Below are 25,363 nucleotides of genomic sequence, written 5' to 3'. Positions count from 1 at the left end.
TGCTATTTATTGAAGAAACAGCAAAAGCTTCAGCGTGCTTCAGGATACAAACGCTGACACGGAAATTCAGAGCCCTGAACCACCTCCAACAGGGAAAATATACTGACCGCAGTCTCTTTGGAGGTCAAACAAAATCAATAGCCTTTCTCTCCAGTCTGTCTCTAAACTAAGCTTCTTTCAAAGACATCCAGAGAAAATGGATCATCTTTTGTTGTTGTGTGTGGTTTTGGGTTGGGCTTTTTTTGTTTTGCTTTTTTTTAAGTGGTCAAACATTCATAGAAGCATAAGAACTCCTTCCTCCCTAAGAATACTGAAAGGATTGTATAGAAGTCAACACTGCCCATCAGTTTTACTACACAATAGATGAGTTATCCACTTCTTGGGGAGGAAACCAAGCTGGAAGCTGCTTAGTGCTCAGCAAGAGAGGAAAAAATAAATCAATGCATTTGCTTGATTGGAGTACATTTAAAGCTGGTTGTCAATTAGTTCAACACAGTTTGCTGTTAGAGAGCACAACAGTTTAGCCCCAGGAGCTGAAGTTTGCTGCATTTCCTCAGATTCCTCCTGCTGAGAGACAGATATTGGATGCAGCCAGGTCAGGCACAGAGGAGGAGAAGGGGTGAGGCTGAAGTCACAGCCACAGAGTGGGAGCCTAACATCAGATACAGCCAACGGTGACGGCTTCCTTCTGTTCCGAGCACACAGCACACCAGGCTTGTGTCCAGAGAGGAGCAGAGATGAGAACTGGTTCTCACCCTGGTACACAGCACGCCTCTCCCCTCCCCAGCACACATCTTCTGGGATAAACTACAGCTTACACACCCTTGTGCAGATGGTATCATCCGTCCCACACAAGGGGGTCACCCCAAGCTGAGCAAAAGGGCAGAAGGACCAAAGCGGGAGGATGAAAAACTTTGCCTATCTCCAATTTTTAAAGTAATTCTTAAAAATCCAATACAAAAATCCCAAATGGGGACAAACCACAAAAGTCACTTCCCAAGGGTCCCACTGAATGCATCCAAAGGAAAATCAGAGAAAGGGATCACCAATGGCTTTACCTGCCAGTTCTGTTCTGACAATCAGTGTTGAAAGACACTCATTCAGGCTGAGAAGGCTCTTGAGAGGTGATCCAGCTCAACCCTCTGCTTCGAGTAGGACCACCAGGGCTGGGGACCATCACTTCTCAGCTGTGCTCCAGCTACCCTGCAACAGGTCACTCTCTGAGCAAGTGACATCCTGATCTAAGCACACCTGAGGGTGGCATTACTGTGTCACAGGCATGGCTGGAGAGGGACAGACACATCTGCAGCTGACAGGGGTCCCAGCACCAGCAGGGCTGAGCACTAGCCCAGCAGAGTGAGCTGCCCCCGGCCATAACCGTGAGACCCTGGTGCCCTCGCAGGCACAGGGAGTCCCGTTTGCCAGCAGGCACCCATCCCACACTGCCGGGCTGTGCCGGCAGAGCCTCCACGGGCTGCGCTCAAGCCACGCTGTGTCTGCAGCCGCCCTTCCAGGCGCAGCACACCTGACTCACGGCCGGCCTGCACTCACACCACGGCAACGAGGGTTTGTTCCCTCGGCCGATGTAAGGGGCGCCTCATTTCCGAGCGAACACATTTAGCATCCTGTCATTAGGATCTTAGTCCCGTGCCCACACGGGTCTAACGGCGCTGGAAAATCCTGGGGAAGCTCAGAACAGGCTCCAGCAATGGTGACCATCAAACGTCCACCCCAGCTCCAGTAGCAGCAGGAACAGCCAAGGCTAGGAGCTAGAAACAAAAGCGCTGCTTCTTTGTAATGCTTTTTTATCTCCCCTCCTCCAGCCCCCCCAGGTGGGACAATTTACCCGGTGACTATAAAGCTCTTACATGCGCTTGTTAGCACCCCCAAATTAGTAGGTGTAAAGTCAATATCCTTTTGCCTATTTACTCCTAATGAGTCACCAGTCAGAAACTTCGCTTGAAAAAAACGGTTACAAATGCAGATGCCGAAGCAAATGAAATAAAGGCAAGAATCACAAACGTTGCACAAAGGCAAGGGGCTGGGCACACCACACAGCACCAGGCCATTGTCACCGGCTCAAACCTAACAGCTTTGATTTGCCTCCCACCGGCTAAAATGGTTTGAAATGCAAGGTCTGAACAAAGGTGCAAGACACAGGAGGAATGGGAGGCACTGCTGGGCACTTAATCTCCTTTCAGTCTCACACAGGAGCTCCAGGAATGGCTCTGTTGAAGTCGGTGGAGTTTCAAGAGTGTAGGAAAAAGGATAATCAAGCCTTGGCTGTAACAGAGATCCAGCCCTGTGATCCCTCCATGCAACCAGCAGAAACATTATTAGGGATTTGTGCTGAAGTTACCTTTAGGCAAGTTCCTTTGGCACTGGAACCTGGGCCTACATCACTGATGCCAAGAGGACAAGACCAGCTTTTGGGAGCTGCAGTGTTCGCCCTCTAACTAACCAAGTATGTGATTTGAAATCAGGAGCCTGAAGCATCCCCCAGTCTGCTTCAGCACTCACCCCTGCAAACTGTGAGCCTTGCAGCTGTCCCTGGCCAAGCACTGGGGACACCTGGACAATATTTTTTAGATTTATCTGGTGCTTACATGCCATCCTATTCCTAGCCCTTCCCTGCTGCTTCTCTACTCTAGGGTCCTCACAGCCTCCAGAGGCTGGGCGTGACATCCCTCTCACATTCCAACAGCCATTTCCTCTCCTGCTTATCCTTCCAAAAAGCACTTGAGTACCTCAGATATAAACCAAAGCACATCAGCTCGAAGCCAGACTCCCAAGCATGTCACCCACCATGGGGGTCAAACACCAAAGGCTCACATCGCCATCGAGCTGCTCAGGAGCAATGTCTGCTCCTTCTCTGCCCCACCAGCCCAGCTGTGAGACGAGGCCAGAGCAGCTGAGCAGCGCAGGAGAACAAGGACTCCTCTCCACAGTAATACCTGGGGCCAGACCCCTCCAGCCAGCACAGCTGCTGTCACTGCTGGAGAACACCCAAAACTCATCACAGCTGAAAGAGGCAGGGCCACAGTGGATGGTGGGGTTTTGTTCATATTGCTCTGGGAAGAAAGGCACCTTTTTTGGCAGCTGCAAATGCAGAAGAGGAGAAGGCCTCCAGGCACACGTTTCAGCTCACAGAGACAAGGGCAAAAATATCTGAGCACTACCCAGTCGCGCTCCAAGCTCCACCACTCCAGGCAGCATCAGCAAAGGACAGACACATCCCCAAGGCAGCTACAGCACAACTCAGGGACACAAAGCTCAGGATATATTGAGAAGGTGTCAGCCCCTATGTTCACTATGAAAGCACAAACTGTCTGTTATGGGCATTCAAAAATACTGAAAGCTCTTCAGGGACCAAAGTGGGCACTATTTATTGCTGACACAGCTCATTAAAAGGGATGCTCGCTGAGTGCAGCTCCCTTGAACCCCAATAGCCCCACACTTCCTCACTGGAAGAAAAGTAGTTGTTTCTTATTTTTTTACTGGGACTTGTCCCTGCCTCTACATCCAGCTCACCTTCCACTTCTTGCGAGCACTGCGACCGCAGACGCTCCACACGTGTTCTCCTCTGCACCCGACTGGCAAGCAGTCTGGAAAATGCCAGTATTGGAACGGCCTGGATTCAGCGGTTTCTGAATGCTGATCGGACACTATTTCATTCAAGCCACAGATAGTCATATTTTGGGGGTATTTTCAGCTCCCTTTCTGGACTCTTCCAGCTTTCCAAGCACCATGCATCAGCAGTTTCTCCTCTTCATAGCTTCGTTATTTTTCACCTTTCTGCCGAACACCGGTGCAGTTCTGCGGGGCCTGGGCTCTTCCCTGTTCCTGCAGACAGCCAGGCAGTGCTACTGGCCTTGTTAATGTTTGCTGTGCTCCACCTTGCAGCTGCGGAAATTCCTGACTATCTGTTTTTTCAAAGAGCTGAGGTGAAATCCGAGTGACTGAAGTGCCTTATTTTTTACAAATTTAACACCTTTCTTGAGGAAACCCCAACCTGAAAACAGGAACAGTCTCACAGCATCTCAAAGCACCAAATAATTACTTCTACCCAGGCTACCAGTGTGGTCTCCATTAGCACCGTCTTCCTCAGCATCTCTCCATCTGCAAAGCTTTCATCCTGCCGGCACACTGTGGGCTCAGGGGGTTCTGAGCTGAGGAGGGACACATGAGAACACTGAGATGATGAAATTCATGCTACTTCATTATATATGAGGAACAAAGTTCCTCCTGTGTCCAGTGTCTGGAGGGTCCAGCCCCAGCGTCCCACCACCCCAGATCACCCTTCCTGGAGTAGGAGATGCTCCAGGTGAGTGTGTGGCCAATGCCAACACCACCATGAGTCTCCAGGAATCTGACTTTAGGAATCTCAAACAACAGGCGAGTGAGGTTCCATGATAACTTCAAGGAGAAGCGTAATCTTCACATCAAGTTTTGTATTCCCCATCCTGTCTTTAGTTAGGCAGTTTTAAACAGGGTTATTGACATTTCTCATGCTTTCCAAATGTTTCTTGTGAAGGAAAAAAATTCTTTGGCCACTTGACATCATGTATGGGAATGTACACAAAGCAAAATGTACGAGAGCATTTGTTGACAATGTTTTCCTTCCTTCTTCTTCAAAGTAAAAGCAATTAAAAACCCTTTTGGAAATGCAGACTAGCCTATTTGTAGGGTACTTTTACTTGTGCCCCAAGAACCGACTTGAATTAATCAATGACTGGCCAAATGCTTAGACATGGGAACACCTCAGAGAGCACAAAACAAGGTTTGGTAACAGGCACCAACACAGAACAACTGCAGTAAACCCAAAGGAGTTCTCAGCATTTGTGCACAGAATCACTCCTGGCCTAGAAATGTACTAAAAATTATGCAAACTTCTTCCAGAACTTCATCACAGAATGATTTGGGTTGGAAAGACCCTGAAGATCACCTCCCAGTGTCCCCCCAGCAGTCCCCAGTACAGATTTCAGACAGAAATAATCACTATACTGACAAGCACAGAGCATTTCTGGAACCATGGAGGAGAAAGGAAAGCCCTAAGTTTGTTTCTGTGTTATTTCATCAGAGCCAGGGAAGAACATTTGACAAAGCAGATGCTTGACCTTCATGGGAAAGCACCATAAACACAGCAAGGCAGGAGCAGATAACATCATATTGACCTGTCTTCAGGGGCTGGCATTCACATTTTCATAAAGTGTCTAAGAAGATAAATCACTATACTAATAATATTTGTATTGATTATCTAAACTGAAGCAGCAATCGACTCCATTGTCTCACTTCCTCTGAAATTGCTCACAGATGGGATCCTATTTCCTATTCTGCATTTCTAATGGGAACACTTAAATCACAGTGCGGAATTATACACACACACACACAAACTGTTAACAAAAACCCTTTTATGACTCACATGAAAATAAAGATTTTTCACTTTGTAGCTCACTTTCCACTCCATACAAGAATTAAAAATGACAAATTATCAGCAGATCCCTAAATTACCTCTCCTCGTTATTTCTGAGTCTCTAATATTTGCTGACAGATAGGCCTATGCTTTCCAAACCCTGACCAGTGCTTGTGGAGACTTGTGAAGTATAGACACACAGTTAAAAGGAGATTCTTTGTTTCCCCATGAAAGTCAAGGTTCTTTAAGCTATCTCAAGATCCAGGAGTAGGGAAATCTAAAATCAGTGTGGTGTCAGAGGGAAAATAAACGTAAGGCTTTGCTGTTATGCAGGTACAAAACAAGGACTGGTGCAGAGAGACTGGGCTTCAGGTGTGATGCTGGTTGCAGCAGGAGCTCAGGAGAGCAGCTATCAAAATCAAAAGTAAAGGAAATTGGCAACAAATTAATTGTTCAAAATAGGTTTGTCATGAATCAAAAAGGCTAGGATTTTTCTCAAACTTCTCATCCTGCCTAAGCAAGGCTTTTCCCCACCTTGGCACGAGCACAGAATATGGCAGAATAAAACCAGAAAATGTCTTCAATATACAGATGGTTTGTATAAGATGCTAACAGTGTGTTTCAAATAGAACTTTTCAGAGCCACCAGGAAGGTGAAGGCAACCAAGAGCCCTCGCTGCCCAGAGCAGGCTGGAAACCCCAGCCCCAGCTCCATCCCCAGCCCCAGCCCCAGCTCAGGTTTCTGCCTCACACAGAAGCTCCTCCTGGCTCAGCAAAACCCGGAGCTGCCTGAAGCTTCAGCTCATCCCCTCATCTGCTTTCAAGGAACAGCTTCACCACTGCCCCACTGCAGATGAAAAGGGGAGACGTTTTAAGGAACAAAATATAATACAGCTCTCAGGGATCGCTGGGCAAGCAGGGAAAAGCCCAGAGCCACAGCACAGCAGCTGGAGGGCAAAGGCTGCTCGGCTCAGGCCTGTCCCCAGGACCCATCTGACTGTACAGCTGCCATGGTGAATGATCATCCCCTACGCTGAGGTCAGCTCTGCCCCCGGGCTAAGTAAGTGAAAATAAATGGTTTAGAGGATAAAAGGTCTTTTAAAAAATTTATTTGTCTTGTTGTGATGTCAAAACTGTAATGGGAAGAGACTGGAGGCAGCGATACGTCGGTTAAATGGGAAACAGCCATTCTGATGGGTCAGCACAATAAATTAAAAGGCAGATCCCAGCTCATGCGGGATTTGGGGCTGAGCTGCACTGACAGACAAAACCTTGCGTGCACCTGTTCCTGGCAAGAAAAGCAGCCTGGAAATACACGTGGAAAAACTGCGGAAATACAGCGATATTTCACAAATGCAAATTGATGTTCGGACTACATCTCTTATCTTTCTTGCACAGAAATTCCGAGCCTTCCAGCCACAATGAGTTTAGCTTTTTACTCCTGCTCTTTCCAGGAGGTGGATCAAAATTGATTCAAACTATTCCAGGACGGGAAAGGGTTAATCAGATTTCCCAAGGCAGCTTGCTGTTAAGGTGCCAGAAATACTGAGGGAAAGAATGACTTGCTAAAGATGGGACAATGGCACTGGTATTTTGCATTTGTTTCCAGGCTTTCAGATAGAACAAATGGGAGTCATTAGTGAAATGAGTTTAGGGAGTTCTAAATTAGCTGTCAGGCTGCCAAGCCCGAAGAAGTGCTATGTCAGCCATTAATTCTGGAGAGCACCAGATTACCCAAACCTAGGAAGGAATCCTGCAAAATTTAGAGTCAATTAAAGGAGGCTATTTTGCTATAATATTTTCCACACATATTACACCTCCTCATGGAACAGAGCCCACTTCTACCACAAATGAAATCTCTGGCAGGATGGAGTGTGGCTGATGTCTAGACAGCAGTAATGTGCTCTCCGTGGGCAGGTCCGCTGGCATCTCAGGGCAGCTCCAGCTCGAGCAGGAGGTGGAGGCTGCGGGGCTCAGCAGCCTGGCTGGAGCGGCCCCAGGAAGTGACACCCGTTTGCCTCAGCGCCTTGCTGTCTCTGAACCACCCAAAGCAGCACATCTGTGTGGGGCGTGATGTCTGTGCCCAGAACGCCCTTCCCTTCCCCTTCCCCTTCCCCTTCCCTTCCCCCTCCCCTTCCCCCCTGACCCCACTGACAAACCCAAAGACCCCAAACCCGTCCCTCGGGAGTTCTGAGCCGAGCCCGCGGAGCCGGGGCAGCCTCCGGGGGCTGGCAGTGCCTCAGTGCCCAGCGCTGATGTCCCACCTGTGCCCTGCCCCTGCACAGGGTGTCCCCAGATAAAGCCTCCACGCTGTAGACGAGAGAGCTTATCGGTGGGAAGGTTTATAAAACGCAGGGTTTGTAACCTCCTGAGGGACCTGAGAGTGTTTTTGAAGCTGTGATGGAATGGATGCGCGGAGCACACACCACCTGGAAGGCGCCGATCAGGGATGCACCTCTGTGCCGAGCCCAGCCCCCGGGACACCCCCACACTCCGCAAAGTAAAGTTCCCTCCACCGAGGGGAGCTAAGGGCTCTCACACCTCTGCACTGATGGCTATCACTGCTCCGTGCCCCGCAGGACAGCAGGACTGGGAACAAATTAAACCAAAAACCTCTGAAATACAAATGAGGCAAAAAATGCCTTCACCCAACCAAGAGAGCTCTGCCTGCCCAACTGCGCCGGATATACAGATCGTGAACAAACAGGATAGAATGTCTTCTGCCTTTTGTGAAATGAAAATAAATGAAAGGATCTAAGGTTTCAGGTCACTGATCCCTCTCTTCCCTATCTGTACCATTTATCGGAGGTAGATTATAAAGGTTCCAGGTCCTTTTTTTTTTGTCGGCAATTTAATGGTTGTTTTTTCTCCTTCATCCTTTCATTTTCTGAATGAAAGGACCACTTAGGAACATGTAAAGCAATAATAAACTTATAATAGAAATATTGTTTTTCTGGGCCAGTGCAAATTCTTTCTGAATAGGTTCAAGGGATTAAAGTAAAAATGCAATTTGTATATACATCAGTCCTTTAATTAGTTTATAGTCTGTTAAGAGATAATATTTTGCTCACACAGATCACCTATTATCTAAAGATCTCAGAGCACTTTAGGAACATCAATTAAGCCTTTAAAAAAAACAACCTTGGGAGATAGGTTAGTGTATTTAGATTAATTAGTGTTGCTGTGAGCAGCAGGCATTATTATTAGATTTAATTTAGTCCAATAATTGACTTATCTGTTAATGGATTCTAATTCATCTGAGAAGGGATCAAATCCATCTGATTAAATGGATTACATCGACTCAATTAACTCTATTAACTGACTTAATTTGACATTTAATAATCTGACACACAGGACCAGATCTTGGCCCCAAAGAATGCATAAACCAAAAATTACACCCTGGAATTGTTATGGCAGCACAATTATGCATTGCAGAGCATGCATTTTGCCTTGCACATGGCATTTACACACCTGGATAAAACAATCAACTGGGATTCCTCTGGCTGGATCCCCCAGCCCTGCAGCAGCATTCCTCCCTGACCAGGGCTGGCTGCTCATTTTGCTGTACTTGTGGTGGCTGCTTGGAAAGCAGAAGCTCCCTGCCTGAGATCTGCCACCTCCCCTCTGTTCTGGGCATTCTCTGCAACCAAGAGGTGAGAAGTTTTACAGAAGTCAATAAGCCTTGCAATAAAAGTAACCTCCCTTCAAAGGCAGGACAACCCTCCCATTTGGAAGCTGGATATGTGGAAAAAAAAAAAAGGAAAAAAGAAACATTTGGACACTGTTGTGAATATAAGGGAAGACGGGAAAGAGGTGTTAAAACATTATTTATTCCGCTATCCTTAAAACGAGCTGGTGCTGAAGGGCTGGTGATGAGCGCCAGGGACCTCCTGACAGAGCTTCCCACATGAACCCTGGGCCGGCGTGGCCCTTGCCCGATGTCACCTTCTCCTAACTGGACCGGGCTGTCAGAGAATGCACGGCTGGAGCCAGCTCACGGGCACCTTTGCCCACATCTCTTGTCTTTTCTCAGACATTTCTCAGACGTGTTTCTCCTCCTAAAGCCTTCCCCAAGCTGCAATCCTTAGGCCACCAGCCCACATCGCCCTCGCCGTGCGCTCCCCCAGCAGGGCCGGGGCAGGAGCCGGTGCCATCTGCGAGGGTGGCACAGCCCGGCTCTGTCATGGACTGGGAAAGGGCAGGGGGACACTCAGCCATCTGCTGCGTGGGAGGAGAGGTGTCCTCCTCCAGATGCAGACCTGACTGGCAAGACGGAGATGTGGATCAAAAGTTTACAACTGTTGAGATCCCCAGACCCGGTTTAAGCCTCTCTCTGGTCTTGATCAAAGGTTACTCCATAATAATGCCTCAGGGGGCGGGGTTCCTGGCACATAATGAGCCCTGTGTCATTGCTTTTGTGTCCAGGTTGGGCTGTAACACAGATGGTTCTCACTCCAGTAACTCCGACATCTCTCCCCCCTCCATTATCCCAGACAGGAGCTTTGCGTGGTTCCATCCCGGCCCACCGTGTCCCACCTCACTGTCTCCCCGATTATCATGCTCCGAGTGCTCCGTGCCAAGCAGCACCAAGAGCAGATTTCCATAACCTTTCACAGCACTGGGGGCGAGAAGGCTCCGCAGCCCCGGCGCGTTTGCTGAGAGGTTCTGGGGACAGAGCCGGACGGGGTCTGGGGGGGCAGGCAGGGATGGGGAGCGGGGTTAGGAGGCAGGCAGGGATGCAGCAGTGAGGTTAGGAGGCAGGCAGGGATGCAGCAGTGAGGTTAGGAGGCAGGCAGGGATGCAGCAGTGAGGTTAGGAGGCAGGCAGGGATGCAGCAGTGAGGTTAGGAGGCAGGCAGGGATGCAGCAGTGAGGTTAGGAGGCAGGCAGGGATGCAGCAGTGAGGTTAGGAGGCAGGCAGGGATGCAGCAGTGAGGTTAGGAGGCAGGCAGGGATGCAGCAGTGAGGTTAGGAGGCAGGCAGGGATGCAGCAGTGAGGTTAGGAGGCAGGCAGGGATGCAGCAGTGAGGTTAGGAGGCAGGCAGGGATGCAGCAGTGAGGTTAGGAGGCAGGCAGGGATGCAGGAGCTCCCGGCCGGGAATCTCGGGCTCTGTCATGGCAGCAGCGCCCTCGGCCACGAGCGCGCTCCCGCACGCGGGGTTTGTTGTTCAGACACGATTGCATATGTATGAAGGGGACAAGATGGGCTTTGACACATAAATTAGCACTTGTCAGCTGCTCCCGGGAACACTTCCCTGCTGCACCCACTGTAAATGCCGCCTTCTTTCACCGAGAGGAAAACTCCATCACGGCACCTGACAGCCACCGCGGGCAGCAGCCGCGCCCGGGCGGCGGCGGCAGCGCCCAGCGCCTCGTTTACACATCAGAGCTCAGGAGGATGAATGCCATAAAATGACACAATAATTAGCAGCCAAGTGGCACTTTTCACTCCTGTAATATCTGGGAAAAAAATTTGGGAATGACAAAAGGCAAGGTTGATGAGACGGGAGGGCAGGGCGTTCTCTGAGAGAGGGGCTGACCCCACACAAGTGCCTTGGGGGGTCACTCCCTACCTGCCCGGCGCTCTCTGGCTGTCGCTTCCCGCGGCACAGCTCACGCTGCTCCTGCACCTGCAGTGGCAGCAGCTGCCCTCAGTGCTCAGCGTGTGCCTCATCCCTCCTGAAGCTTCCCGAGGGAACAACCGCTCCCCGATTTTGACCTGCCCTCCTCGTAGCTGAGCTCCACCTCACCAGTGCTGCACCAGGCAATCCCATACGAATGGCTGAGCCAGCAAACTCTCACACACACCTCTGCAGCAGCACAGGAACACACAGGGCTGCACATCCCAAACACAGACAGGACCAGTGTTCTCAACAGCCCTAAACTCCTCCCAACAGCCAGCTAGAGTAAAAGCATCTCAGCAGAAACCATCTCAAAATGAACCAGAATTACAGCATTTTTCATAGCCCAGACTCTAGCAGCGTTTCCAGCGTGTTGCTTGTGTGCAAATCACAACAAGAATAGTTGAATGCGCTGTCAGCACAGGGTAAGTGCTGTTTTTCCTGCAAGATCCACACACTCAAGAGATTCAGCTTGAGCTCTGGGGTACTCTCAAAGCTCTCAAAGTCTACTTTCAGTTTAAACCAAATATCCCACCACCCGAACAGAAGAAAGTGCTTTGTTCAAACACTGGATTCACCCAAACACAAGCCCAAGAGTTCATGGGGAAAGGACTTCCCCAACCACCAATTTAGGTATCATTTATGAATCACAGTAAACACTGTGAGCTCATGGCCTGGGGAGAAAGACATTCTTTTCTTCAACCATATACTAATAAATTGGGGCATGGCAGTATTGTGAGAACTGCCTGCAGCTGGGAGGCAGCACCAGCAAAACAAATCTCATGTTCTTAACCTGGAAATGTTATTTTTCCTTTTATTTTGGTTTTTATTGCTCTTATTACTTTTCTCCCAAGAGGTTCTTAGCACAACACCCTGGATTAAAGCCTTTGACCTGAAGTCTGGGGGATCCCAGTAAATATTCTTACCATATTTATCTCCATCTTCTCCTTTGGCACTGATCCTCCTGCCGAGCACTTGGATGTGCTTCCCACTTGTCCTGCTGTAGAGCTGATAGAGCCGGAGCTGCTTCCTGCTCACATCGTCCCTCGCCCGCGTCTGGTTCTCCACGTGTATCCGAAAATCCACATTCTCCTCAGCAGCAAACATCTGAGACGGGTGGGGAGTGGGGAGAGAGAGCAGAACAGAGCATGAACACAGCAAGGCTCTGGGGCAGAGGGACTGCAGACTGGCCTGCCAAGGGCACTGGCACTGGGGGGCCCAGATTTGGCTGCCTTTCACTTGGCAGCAGCGTCAGCAGCCACCCAGAGCTGATTCTCCACAGTAAACCAAACCTGGGCCATTGCAATCAAACTGGGAGTTTTTGAATAAAAACTTCTGCTCATCCCTGCTTTGATTAAATCCTAGTCAGCCATGCTGACCATAAATTAGGCTCCCCACTGCATATGCACAGCCTCTACCAGGTTACACAGGCCCAAACTGGAGAGTGGAGACAGCCAAACCCTTCTCAGAGATTTGGTGCATCACCTTCAGCAGATGCACTGATTCTCTGAGTTAACTGCAGGAAAACATCAAGGGGAAAAACTCTTTGTGTTGCCCTTAGCAGTCTGGACCTGAACTTCACACTGGCATAAAATCCACTACAATAGAAGTGACACTTGTACACTGCAGCTTAATTGTTTGACCAACTCTGCTCTGCAGTGAAGCCACCTCATGATCACCAGCCATGGATGTGTTTCTGTCCACCTCAAAAGGGCTACAGGAGGAGTGGTGAGAGTCAAACCAGCTTTTCCACCAGTGGCTGTGATCAGCAGGGGTCTGACAACCTCAGCCACCTCATCTGTTTGTTCTGGCCAAGGGAATAAATTAACCTTCGTTCACTACAGCTTAAATTATTACCATAAACTTTTCATTTTGTTTCCTATTTTAAGTATCCCCAAGAAATATCAAAACAGGAGTCCCACTCTTCCTTCCAAAGAGTCATCCTGACTTGCCCAAGGTCAGAGGACCCAACACCACCACTGTTCTCAAGATGCCTCCCCAAAGGGGAGACTGGGCAGTATGCACCCAAACAGCTCTTCACACCCAAACAACAGGAAGGCCCAAAATTGCTCCACAAACTGTCCATCTATGATCTGTGGAGCATTTGCACCACAACATCCACACCGTCCACTCCAAACTCACAGATGGGCAACATTTTGGTGGCAGACTTTACAGGAAAACAAATGACATGAAACATGGCCTGCAAGCAAAAGTGTTCTGTTGTATCAGTGCAGGGAGGGAACTGGAATGAAAATGGAAAAGGTCAATAAATCCTTGTTCAGATCCACTCCAGACTAAAACACTTAAAGAAAGTGCCACAACACACCAAAGAGCCCCACTTCAGCCTCCTGCACATCATCTCATACCAGCAAATGCAGTGAAGCCTGAAAGTCAAAACCTCAATAGAACTTTGCAGCATTTCCAGTTATCCCGGGGACACCCAGGCCTGCAGCAGGAAGAAAAGCAGTGCTGCTGAGCACCCGACCTTCACAAAGCACCCTGAGCCAAAGCCCAAGCTCAGCACAGCAGCAGCAATGAGGTTCCCAGTGATGCTGTGGGATTGCCTTCGGTGCTCTTAGTAAAATCTGGGATTCTGGTATTGATGTTTTGAGGAGAAAGTGATTTATCTCTGATTTGGCTGTCAGAAGCCCATAGGCAGCTGAAGGCACAGGCAGAGGCTGGGCAAGGGAGGCTCAGGGCAATGCTGGGACATTCACAGCGATGTCAGAGGTGACAGGCAGGGCTCACAATATTTCCCACTCTCAGAAAACAGGGTGGCCAGGAGCTGTGACCCAGAGCTGGGGAGTGGGAGGAGGAGCAGCCCCTAGCCACAGGGCATGGCAGGGTGCCACATCAGGATGCTGACAGAGCTCTGGCCAGCAGAGAGCAGGGGCTCTGCTTGCCCTGCCCTCCCCAGGCACCACAGCTACACCTGAGCGAAGCACACAGGACTTCACTTTTGACAGAAATCATATTAATTTATTTTTCTCCTTGCTATGTCTTTTCTTCCTTTCTTTTCAAATCCCATTGCTGCAAAGGATGCTAAACTACCAAACCCAGAAAGGTTCCAGTCATGCTGACAGTCTGCCTTGTGCCCACAAAGCAAGGCTATTTGCAGCTAAAATTCTGGCTCCATTATTTTAAGATTTAAAACAGATTTTAAATCAAGATGACGTCGTTACATTGCTTTCACCACATGTTAATGAATTTCACATTTTTCTAGGAAAAAACCAAAACAGGTGGGATTTGAAGTGGGGGGAAGGGCAGGTTGCTTTGCTTTTTTGGAAACTCCCAACAGAAAATGCAATCTGTTTTCCAAAACATGTTTTAATTATCTTCTAATTGTCTCTGGAGCACTCAGAGTGCAGAGGCCCCAGCCCGTAGCTGCAGCGCCTCGGTGGGCCCAGGAGCACCCATGGAGCATCCTGCACAGTGCTCAGCTCCAACAGGTCACCAACACACCTTTGTCACCACTGTCCTGCCTAAGATCAGCTAATTAAGCGCCCCTTCCCTTTGCAAGAAGGGCACGAGCAGCACAGGGGGTGACATCTCCGCTTCCCCTGTCCAAGGAGCTGGCTGGCCCCACCCTTCGCCAAGAGCTGAAGTAGCTGATGCAGGAATCAGCAGGTGATGCTGACCCTGAAATACAGCCAGCCTAGCCTGTATCACTCCACCACTTCCCTAGAAGTGCCCAGTTCTGACCCAGGGCAGAAATCCTGGAACAGGCTGCAGGTTTCCCTTGCAGCTGAGCTGTCTCCTGGCCAGAAGCCGTGGTAAGAGCAGCAGTGAAACCACCCGGATTTAGCCACCTGCTTAAAGATAAGCTCACACTTAACCACCCTGTGGAAACAGGATGCTCTGCTGGAGGGTGGCCAAAGGGAATTACCCATGCCAGCCTGGGCTGCATCTGGCCTGCAGCAGAGAATATCAATACCCCAAAAAAAATTTCACGCAGTGTTGATTTTATGAGATAAAACTTGTTTGATCATTGCTAAAATCCACTCTCACAGGACCCCTTCCCTACAGGGTACACTCCCTCAAGCAGCAAACCTCTCTGAGATAAGGAAGTCTATATATATATATACCAAAAGAGAGACTCTTCTATAAATCTCATAAAAATTAGTAACATATGTCTCCTTTGGCAACTGATCGCCAACACTCAGTCAGGGAGGTCACCTGAAACCAAGTACACTCACCCTCAAATACACTTGAATGTAGAAATGTCTTTAAGTCCCTTAAACTGAAGGGTTTTCACTCCTGTTCACCAAAGCAAGTTTTCCTTTTTTGTTTTGACTATTGAAATGCTATTACTGCACATAACACATCATACACAAAGTGAGGCCCTTTTTTGCCTTTCAGTCTGATCATCCACACCTCCAAGTAGGCAGCAAAACAGACCCTGGGTCCAGAGCTCCACACAACAGGTCCCTGAAGGGAAGGGCTGCTTGCACCTTCTAGCTCTTGAGCAGGACTGTGAAACACAGGAGACAGGACTCTGTCCTGTCTGGCATCTGTCCAGCTGGTGTGGGCTGCTGTCTGTGCATGTCGATTTCAGCATCTCAGGATAGTGGTTTTGTGTAACTCCATCTCATTCCTTGGCAACAATTTATTACCTGCAAAATTCCAGCTGTTAAATCAGAGCATTGAATTTCATTTCATTTTCACTCTTCCTCTCTTTTCCATCAGTTTCTTATCCATTTTTTATTTATTTGTCACTACACCTTTCAGTGATAATATCCAGCTACAAATACAGTTGGCTATCCAAAGTTTATACAAGGGAATAAACAGCATTTACTTTAAAAATAACCATCACCTCCAGCCCCAGAAGCAACAGAAATGCCTCACTCATGAAAGGAAGCTGCTCTCCCTTGTCTGTTGTCCTTGCCCATTCATTCAAGGTGGAGCACTGAGTTCTACCTCCTTTCCCAACAGCCAAAGGAACCAGAAATTACATCTGTCTTCCAGCAAGTCCACAATGGGAGATTTTCATGTGCTTTTTTGCCAAATGAGTCTCAAATAAGAGTGGATTTCATTTTAAATGGCTTTACAATGATCCTTCAGCTTAAAGAATGACTCCCCTCCTTGTTAAATCCCAGACGGAGGGTGAGGGAAGGACCATTTTGCTGATGCAGCCTAAGGTTTCACTGTGCATTAATCCAAGAAAAGCTCAGGAGCGGTGGCAAAAGCCTCCAAGAGCAGCTCTGTGATGTCAGCCCTGCACAGGCTCGTGCCCCATCTCTGCACTCTCAGATGCCTCCTGTGAACGGAGCAATCCCAGCCCCGGCAAGGTCAATGAAAGCCTGGCCGTGCCAAGCTACGTCTGCAGGATTTGGCTTTCCACCCAACCAACCTCCAGCACTTTGGATTTTTCTATTTCAAGCTTTCCAGTAACAGGGGATGTTAATCTGTTATTGTTCATGTCATAAAGCGTTACAGCATGAGATGTCCAAGGCCCACAGCATACCCAAGTTAGCTGGGAGCTGGACTTGAGAATTTCCTGGTGTTTTGCTATTTATGCTACAGAGCACTCAATAGAGAGCTCCGTATGTCACTCAACCATATGTCATTCCCCCAGCTGAACCAGGAATACAAAATCCCTCTAGCTAAGGGCCATACCGATTGCAAAAGATAAACAAATCAGGCTATTCAAAGTCCTCTCAAACCCCATCTGATAAGCAGGAAATACTTATTACCTTTCAGCCATCAAATCAACCCAATATTAATGATTTTCTCCATGACCTTCTAAACACATGAAAGTTAACTCAATAAGGTCAACAAGAGGATATCCAAGACAGATCTCTCTCAAGCCCTCAAAGGCAAGTAACAAACCACTTTGCTTCCACGACTTTGGCAGAATTCCTGTATACAAATCACAGCAGGATTTGCTAGCTCCCCATGACAGCCACCCTCAGCACACAGCGAAACACAATGCACTCCTTTTTCCTCCATTTAACTGCAAAGTCAATCCACCACCACCAGGATGTTGTTACCATCATGTCACAGAGCCTTCCACAGCTAGACAGCAGTGGATGAGCAGTGCTTGGGTGTGGTCCTTTCTGTGGCTTTAGGAGCACGTTTGGAAAAGGAGCTCCATGCTCAGATATGCAGAGAAGGTACTTTACAGTGAAGCTGTGTACATCCAATGGGAGAGAGGCCATGGTGCAGCAGTGCCAGAAGTCCACAAATGGAGCTAAGCCTTTCCAAATAACAGAACGTAGAGCTTTGCTTTGGTGTTTGTTTCTTCCTGATACCCATGGAAAAATAATTTTGTCTTGAAAAGTAAATATCCAAAAATTTAAGCTGCACTCTTAAACTGTGGGAGATGTCACCATGGATGGTGACTGTGCACCTTTTGGGATGGTCTGTGAGAAAGGGCATGGAGCACTGTGGAATTGGTTGTTCAAAATGGTCAGATATGAGATTCCACAAAAAACTTTACCAATGGCATTTACATTGAAATGCTTTTTGGTATTTCTTTTTGGTGAGAAAGCTGGAAAAGGAGAAGGAAATGGGGTGATGTGGGGGTCAAGCCTGCCCATCCCTTTGGATTTCAGAAATGTTAAATGAGACCCAAGGAGAACACATTTCCAGGGCTTAGAAAAGGGGACACAGCTCCATGAGGTGACACATACTTGGATCCAAAAGCTGTTCTGCAAGCGAAGCCTCCTTTCCTCTGGAGAGCTGCCTTGTGCATTCAGAAAGGCAGACTGAATCTCCTTGGGCAGTGCCAGACCTCTGTTCCCTCTGAAACACACAACCTCTGAGAAATACAGCCATCACTCAGCCACACTTCCAGCAGCTCCAAGACCCCGCTGGCTGTCCGTGCACCACTGCAAAAGCAACGCATCTGTCGGCCTTGGAATGGCAGGCGCATGTTACTGAGCCTGGTATGAAACCAGGAGGGAGGCTGGAGGGAGTGCCAAACAACTGGAACCTGAGAGTTTGAGGAAATGAATGTTTTATGGCCCATCAATCAGTATTTGACCATTTTCTAGAGAAAGATGATGCCACTTTCAAGAAAACTAAGTTTTTCCTTTTGACGGTGGAATGAGCCGTAGCCAGAACTGTGAAAATGCACCATGTGTGATACGCTGAGATTCTAAACTTCTTGCACCCTGGGAAATGGTTAATCCTGGGGAAGAGCAGGGTTTCAGCCTTGATGAATGGCTTTTAGGAGCCCAGCTGGAGGCAGGACATCGCTGCTCATGACCTCTCATCACGCCCAGCCTCTCATCTCGCCCTGCACCTCTCTGTTCTCACTGGCTCAGAACAGGTCACTGCCAGCAGCTCCCAGGTCACATTACTGACAACGTCACCACGAGCAGCAGCAGCTCAGCTGCCTGCACTGGCCAGCCCTGGTGCCCCCCGTGCCCCTGAGCTGTGCCCTGGTGCTGCAGCACCAAAGGGGCCCAGACTGAGCCCCCTCCCAGCACCCAAAGGCAGCTCGTTCCCAGTGGGACCAGTTCCCGCTACCTGCGTTGACCAAAGCAAAACAACCTCATGCACTGAGGGAGATCTGCGGGAGGCCACAGCTTGCCATGGGCTCTTGACAGTTCAAGTCTCCAGAAATACAGTTTAGACCTTAACTCTTTTTCTTATTTTTCTCCAATTCTGATATATCTTGATGATAATGATGGTGATGATTATTAGTTAGCAGCTGGTATTATTTTACCATGCTATCCATCAGGCAAGGAGCAGGCAGGGCTTTTTCTTTCTTCCTTTCTTTCTTTGTCTTTTTTAATGCTTGTTATATCTCTGCTATATACTTCCTCTCCACACAGAAATATCCCTTCAAAGCTTGATATTATTGAGCAGCTTTCAACCATGCCCAGCAGAGCCATGTATTCTCTGCATTTGTCTGGCCTTTGTTTCTAGGAATGAAATACCAATGGCTGAACAGTGTGACTTCGTTTCACTCCTTCATTCCAATACTTGTTCTATTTCTATCCCACTGGGTCAAACTCACCTATTGTGAGACCTCACCGATTTCAATTACATCAGGGATTAATTTGTTCCATTGCGTTGAAGCTGTTAATACAATCCTGGCTGGCTCTAGATTAGAAAAGGCACGGTGAGACCTCCCTCACAGGCAGTGTGTTTAACAGCAGTCTTGATCTTCAGTTTTGTTCGGCGGTGGGGTGGGTTTTTTCTTCCCTTTGTGCCTCTTTGCCCCTCTTTTCACAATCTTCCCCTTCCTTTCTAAATTGCCCTTATCAGAACTGGGTGGTCCCTCTGACTTCCCCTGTGCCTGGCCAAGTGTTGCCTCCCCGAGCCGCTGCCCAGGGCTTGCGAGGGAGGTCGGAGCTGCAAGGTCTGGGCTGACACCACACAGGTGTGACCACTCCAGCTTTGGCACCTCATCTCTGCATGGGGCTCCAGAGGAAGTTTCTGTGTTCATCCATGTCCCCTGCACTCTGCTGACCAGTGGCAATGTCCTTCACCCTTCACATGGGCCACGCTGGACCCCACATCCCTGAGAGGCTCTGTGCTGCTGTGCTCACTGCTCACACCAAGACACACAGATTCCTCAGAAGTCATTTCATGTCCTTGTCCCTCCTCACAGCATTGGTGTTGCTGGAAAGAAATCTGCAACAGGCTTTGCAGAACAGCCCCAACCAACCCCTGTGAAACCGTGGACCGGGGAGCTCGGCATGCTACAACTGCCTCCACCACCTTAACAAAAAACCTTATTTTCTTGATGGAGAAAGCACTCCTACTGAAATAACCTGCCCTGGTAGGCAGGAATTAAACCCTTGCCCAGCACAGGTGGCTCTGCACAGGTGAGCACAGGGCTGAGGGGCTGCCTGCCCCACCCAGGGTGCTGCTGGCCAAGCACATGGGCTGTCCCCAGGGCCCTCTGCTGCTCACCCAGGGCTGGAGGAGCCTGGGTGGCCACGGCAGTGGGGCTGCAGTGGGCAGAGCTCCCAGTTGGGTGCTCCTGGGACAAAAGCTGCAGCTCCCCACTGAAAATACTTACCAGCAATTTGTTCACCTCTTCAATTGGACCCGAGTCCAGCTACTGAGAAACCTGCCAGGTTCAAAGCACCCCTGACCTTTTCTCCCCTTTCCCCAGGGGAGATGCTCCTGCTGCAAACCCGTCTGGCCACAGCAGCAGGGCAGAGCAGAAACCCCAGCCCACTACCCTGAAACTGGTCAGGCATTTCCTAAACCCTGGAAAGAGGCAGAGTTCTTCACCACAAGGACTTAAAATGTCAGTTTGAAGCATGGGCCTGACAGGTTCAAGGTGACATCTCTGCTCTCTGCTTGATGCCAGCCCAGTTGAGACCTCCACAAAACAGGAGCAAAGGCACAAGATACAGAAAACGTGAGGGATACTCAGGAGAACCCGAGGGATACTCAGGAAAACCCTGCCATCAGGAGGAGATGGAAGATCATCCAAGACCAACCTCCCCATAAGAGAATAAACATTTGCAGGGGCAGCACCTCAGCAGTGATGCTGTGCTTATCCTGGGAGCTCCTCTCATCTGGTCCCCTGACATCCTCCAAGGAACACAGATCCCTGCTCCCACTGCAGAAAAGCAACTCCCTCTAGGGTAAAACACGGCAACTACCGAGCAGTGCACACCAGGGCAGAACACACAAAACACCTTTTTGCATTGCATTTGCAAAGAAAACAGACACTTGGCCAGCAACTGTCCCCACAGCTCCCAAGTCCTGACCTCAGGTGAGAGGTGGCTTCTCTAAAAGCTGATTCAGCAGAGACACCTGGGGACCTGACTGAATTATCCCAGCATCACCTTCCTCTGTCAAGTGTCCTCTCTGGAAATCTTTTACTAAGCTCCAGTCAGTTCCACTCCTGCTCATTCTGACAAGGTAACACCCAGTGACCCTCTGTGGGAATGGAGCCAAGGGGAAGGAAGGGACCTCCTCAGGAGTCCCAGCCATTCACACCAGCCCCGTACCTGCTAACAAAAGGACCCAGCAGCAGTCTGGCATCCTGGTTTCCCTCTGTGACAGAGTCCCCTTCCTGAGGAACCACAGGATGAGTCGTGGAATGACCTGGGTTAGAAGGAACCTTAAAGATCACCTGGTTCCAGCCCTGCCACGGGCAGGGACACCTTCCACCATTCCAGGCTGCTCCCAGCCCCAGTGTCCAACCTGGCCTTGGGCACTGCCAGGGATCCAGGGGCAGCCCCAGCTGCTCTGGGCACCCTGTGCCAGGGCCTGCCCACCCTGCCAGGGAAGCACTTTTCCTAATATCCCATCCATCCCTGCCTTGTGGCAGTGTGAAGCCATTCCCTTTTGTCCTGGCACTATATCACCTTGTAAATTGTCTCTCCATCTTTTTTGTCAGCTCCCTCACTGCTTCACCACTGCCTGCTCCTGCCTGAGGACTGATCAATTCTGCTTGCACAAGTCACCCTCAATGCCAGCCCCAGTCTGTTGTCCCAGGCCAAAGGGCTCCATGCTCGGGGCATTTTTGCTCCAAGTTATGAACTCTGCTCCAGGCTGTCCATGGAGTGCCCACAAAACCCATCAGCACTAACAGGGAGAAATAAAAAATACGCTGGCTGGGTTGGTCTGTAAAGGCTCTTCCTCCAGCACAGCCAGGATCACCCCATACCTGCCAGCAGTCACAGAACTTCTCCTTCCCCAAAAGCCCTTTGAAATACATTCTCAAGCCCTGTTATCTCTCCTGTTTATACCACACTCCCTCTATCATTGAGAAATCTCCAAATAATTTATAAGCCCACAAGCTCCTGCACTAACAGGGCCATAAATCACATTTATAAAACCCATCACCTGCTGTGGCCCCAGGAGCAGCTCCCCAGCTCTCCACAGCCGCACGTTCCGAGGACAAGGCAGCTCTGGTCTGCACCAGCCACAGGTTTGTCCCCAAGCATCCAGAGAGGATCCCAGCCAGTGTCCTGCCTCACCACGCTCTCCCCATCTGACCCCAACACAAGCACACAAAAGAGGGTTTTCTTTGCACAAAATCAAACCAAGGGAGGAGGATGTTTCTGGCTACTTTCCTCAAGGAAAAAGGTTGTCCACCTAATAATCCCTAAATGAGCAGTGGGTTGTTGGGCTTTCATGTTTGCCTTCGAGCCTCCCCTTGCCGTGCCAGGTCGCTGGTTTTCTTTTCCACGGAATTGCAAAACCCCTGAATAACAAGATTTGTGCATGGAAGTGCTGACACAACCCTTAACTACAGCATCCTGAACATGATACCAGAATAAGGACGCTCCCTGTGTGGCCCAGCCTATGGATAAATAAAGCATTTCAGCAGCCAGCACCGACAGATCATAAACCTCCACGAGCATAAATACCAACAACAACCCAAAAAGATTAGAGGGCTTACGGGCGAGGCATGCTGGGATGATTTAGAGTTGGGGTGGAAGGGTCATTATTGCTGAATAGGTGGGGGTGAGTGGGCCACAGAAATCAATAAACCATTCTGCTCCCAGGGAAGGAAGGGGCCACGCTAATTGTGCAAACACACATTTCCATGGCAGGCCGGGGCTCTCGGGCTCACCCAGCACAGGGGATGTGGGGAACCCACCCTACGGGCTGAGGGACAAGGACCTCAGCCATGCCATGGCCCAGCAGCTGTCACTCAGGGCACAGCTCACCCGAGCCCCTTGCTGGGCACAACCTGCTGCTGGAGGCAGCTTCAGATGAATGCAGATGCAGGCAACATGCAGCTCCACTACTTCCACTTCCAAGGGAGTTAATGTACAGCTGGCACAGGTATCTCACTTGCTTTCAGCATCACCATCAAGTCAGAGCTTTCCCAGAGTCCAGTTCTAGCACTGAACAATCACCCAACGGGTCCTGCCAGCACCAGTTACCCTCAAGCACCAAAGACAACTCTGGGACCCATTTAATCCTGATCAAATAATCCCATTCGGAAGTTTCCACACTGCCATCAGAGATGGAGGTGGCCACAGAATGAGCCACAACAGCTCTCTGGATCCTCCAGCGAGGACAGACCCAGAGCTTTGCAGATGGGTTTCCAGGCACAGAGTTCAAAGGCAGTGAGCAAATTCCCAGTTCCTCCTTGGGTCCTCCCCATTCCCAGCTTTTCTACATTTTTTCCCCCACCTTCTTTCTAGGAACACAGTAATGACAAAGAGACACTCACTTTGGAGAGTGACGCTTATTTATAAACAGGATAAATCTATACCATGCAAATGCACAGCTGTTTGCACCCAAGGGGCCAAGGATAACCAAAGCCCATTTTGGGGACTCACCAAGGAGGGAACCAGCAGCATGTGGCAATGCCTGTCATTCCCAGGAAGAAGCCTGAGCTCACAAGCACATACAGGTGCAAATGGTGGCAGTTTTTACTCCTGCTGGTCGGAACTGCGTGCTGGTGGTAAAGCACAGGGACCTGCTCTGCTCCCCCTGCATGAACCAATCTCCTCCTCTCTGCCCTTCCACAGGTATTTAAAGAAAACACTCTCTAGATCAGTTAATAAAATAGCTTGAAGTTTGCCCAGCTCACATCAAGCTTACAGCTTGCAATTAATGGATTTCAACTTGACTTGGGATTTTAAGAGTTTTTAAAACAAGAAATTTCATCTTCCCTGCAGAAATAAATTCTTCAATATCTTCACTGCAAAAATATTCCCAGGAATGGACAAGTCTACTACTTATGTACTAAAAACAGCCTGGAAAAAAAATCAGATTACTACTGAGCCTTATCAAAAATATGGCATAAACCATGTGTTGACTTTAATCCAAACCAAATTGTCAATTTGCCTTCAGGATCCCATATAACAAACATGAGCCTAGGGCCAGAAAAGAAAAGCAGAGTTTGTTTTCTAATAGAAGATTTGTTCTGATCTCTATTAGCCACACTTCTGCCTGGAAATATTTACACTGCAAACACCAGGCAAATAGGATTTCTTATCTTTCAGCTTTGTTGAGTTAGGGAAAAGTCTCATTTGGTATTAATTAATTGAAATTGCAAGTTTCCCATTTTGAGGGAACAGTTCTCAACAGTTTTGGAAAATAAATCTCTTTTAAAAATATTTTAAATAAGGGAAAAAATAAAGTGGTGTTAAAATCACTGAGGTTTGGGCTGCTGCATCCCTGCACAGCTTGGGGGTACCAGGGAGAACCCCACACGTTTTGATCCATCCATCACCAGTCACCAACAGTGGGAAAATGCTGCTGGGGGAAAATTCAGGCCAGACATGGGCAGACACAGACATGAGACGCTGGCATGAAGCTGGGGATCCCCCAGGAGCCCTTTCTTTGAGCACTGGGGGGATGTAAGGCCCCGTGCCTCATCCAGACATCCCCCGTCCCTGCCTGGTCTGGGGACACCCTCAGGTGCCACCGCCAGGGCCAGACCCAGCACAGGGCAGCTCTGCCAGCTCAGCCTTGCTGACCTCAGATCAGACTTTGCACAAATTTCCTTTGGAAGTGAAACCCACAACTGAACCTGATGGTGCTCGGTGTCTTGGCTCACACGGTGATGGGGCACACTGGGGAAATCAGGCTCCCAGAAATGAAAGCTGAGCAAATCAATTCCATTTTCTTGTTTGCTACATTTGAATAGCAATTAAATTCCTATTACCTACTCCTTCAACATAAACAGCACAAAGCCTTGCTGGCAGACTGCTCCCATTTATTACAGGACAAGGGGGAATGGGTTTAAAGTAAAAGAAGAAGAGATCTATAGATAAGATGTTAGGAAGGTGGCCAGGCACTGGCACAGATTGCCCAGAGAATCACAGAATATTCTGAATTGGAAGGTACTCATTAGGATCATCCAGTCCAACCCCTGGCCCTGCACAGACACCCCAACAGTCCCACCCTGTGCTGTCCAAACCCTCCTGAAGCTCTGGCAGCCTCGGGGGTGCTTCATTCCTGGCAGAGTCCCAGGCCAGGCTGGACACTGGGCCTTGGAGCAGCCTGGGACAGTGGGAGGTGTCCCTGCCATGGCAGGGGGGGAATGAGGTGGGCTTCAAGTTCCCTCCCAGCTCAAACCATTCTCGTTCTGTGATGAGCAGGGCAGACTCTCCATGCTGGCCAGAGCTGCCCTCACTCCTCCCTTCCAGCCTGAGATGTTCCAGCTTTGAGAATCCCAATGGAAACACAACAGAGTCCCCCCCCCTGCCCACAGCCTGGGGTCAGGCTGGCACAGCCCAGCTCCCAGCACGGAGCTCCAGGTGGATTGCAGGGGAAGCTTGAAGCACTGCCTGCTCCCCAGGACAAAGGTGCCAGTGCCTGCAGCAGCAGTGCTGTCCTGCAGCAGCAGTAGTGCTGTCCTGCAGCAGCAGTGCTGTCCTGCAGCAGCAGTGCTGTCCTGCAGCAGCAGCAGCAGCAGCAGTGCTGTCCTGCAGCAGAGCCGCTGCC

At 49.4% G+C, this 25,363-nt stretch overlaps 1 protein-coding gene across 1 annotated transcript in view; it reads right to left on the bottom strand.

The window, feature by feature from the left end:
- Nucleotides 1–25,363, bottom strand: part of FGF18 (fibroblast growth factor 18) — a 63,726-nt gene that overhangs the window by 29,272 nt on the left and 9,091 nt on the right. The window contains exon 3 of the mRNA XM_005428624.2: nt 11,959–12,139. Coding sequence (XP_005428681.1) covers nt 11,959–12,139 — 181 coding nt within the window. The remainder of the gene's footprint in view (nt 1–11,958; nt 12,140–25,363) is intronic.

This window comes from Geospiza fortis, unplaced genomic scaffold (genome assembly GCF_000277835.1).
Source record: "Geospiza fortis unplaced genomic scaffold, GeoFor_1.0 scaffold608, whole genome shotgun sequence".
In the NCBI taxonomy this organism is placed as follows: domain Eukaryota; kingdom Metazoa; phylum Chordata; class Aves; order Passeriformes; family Thraupidae; genus Geospiza; species Geospiza fortis.
Note: the sequence above shows the minus strand (reverse complement) of the source record. Positions and strands in the feature narration are given on the sequence as shown.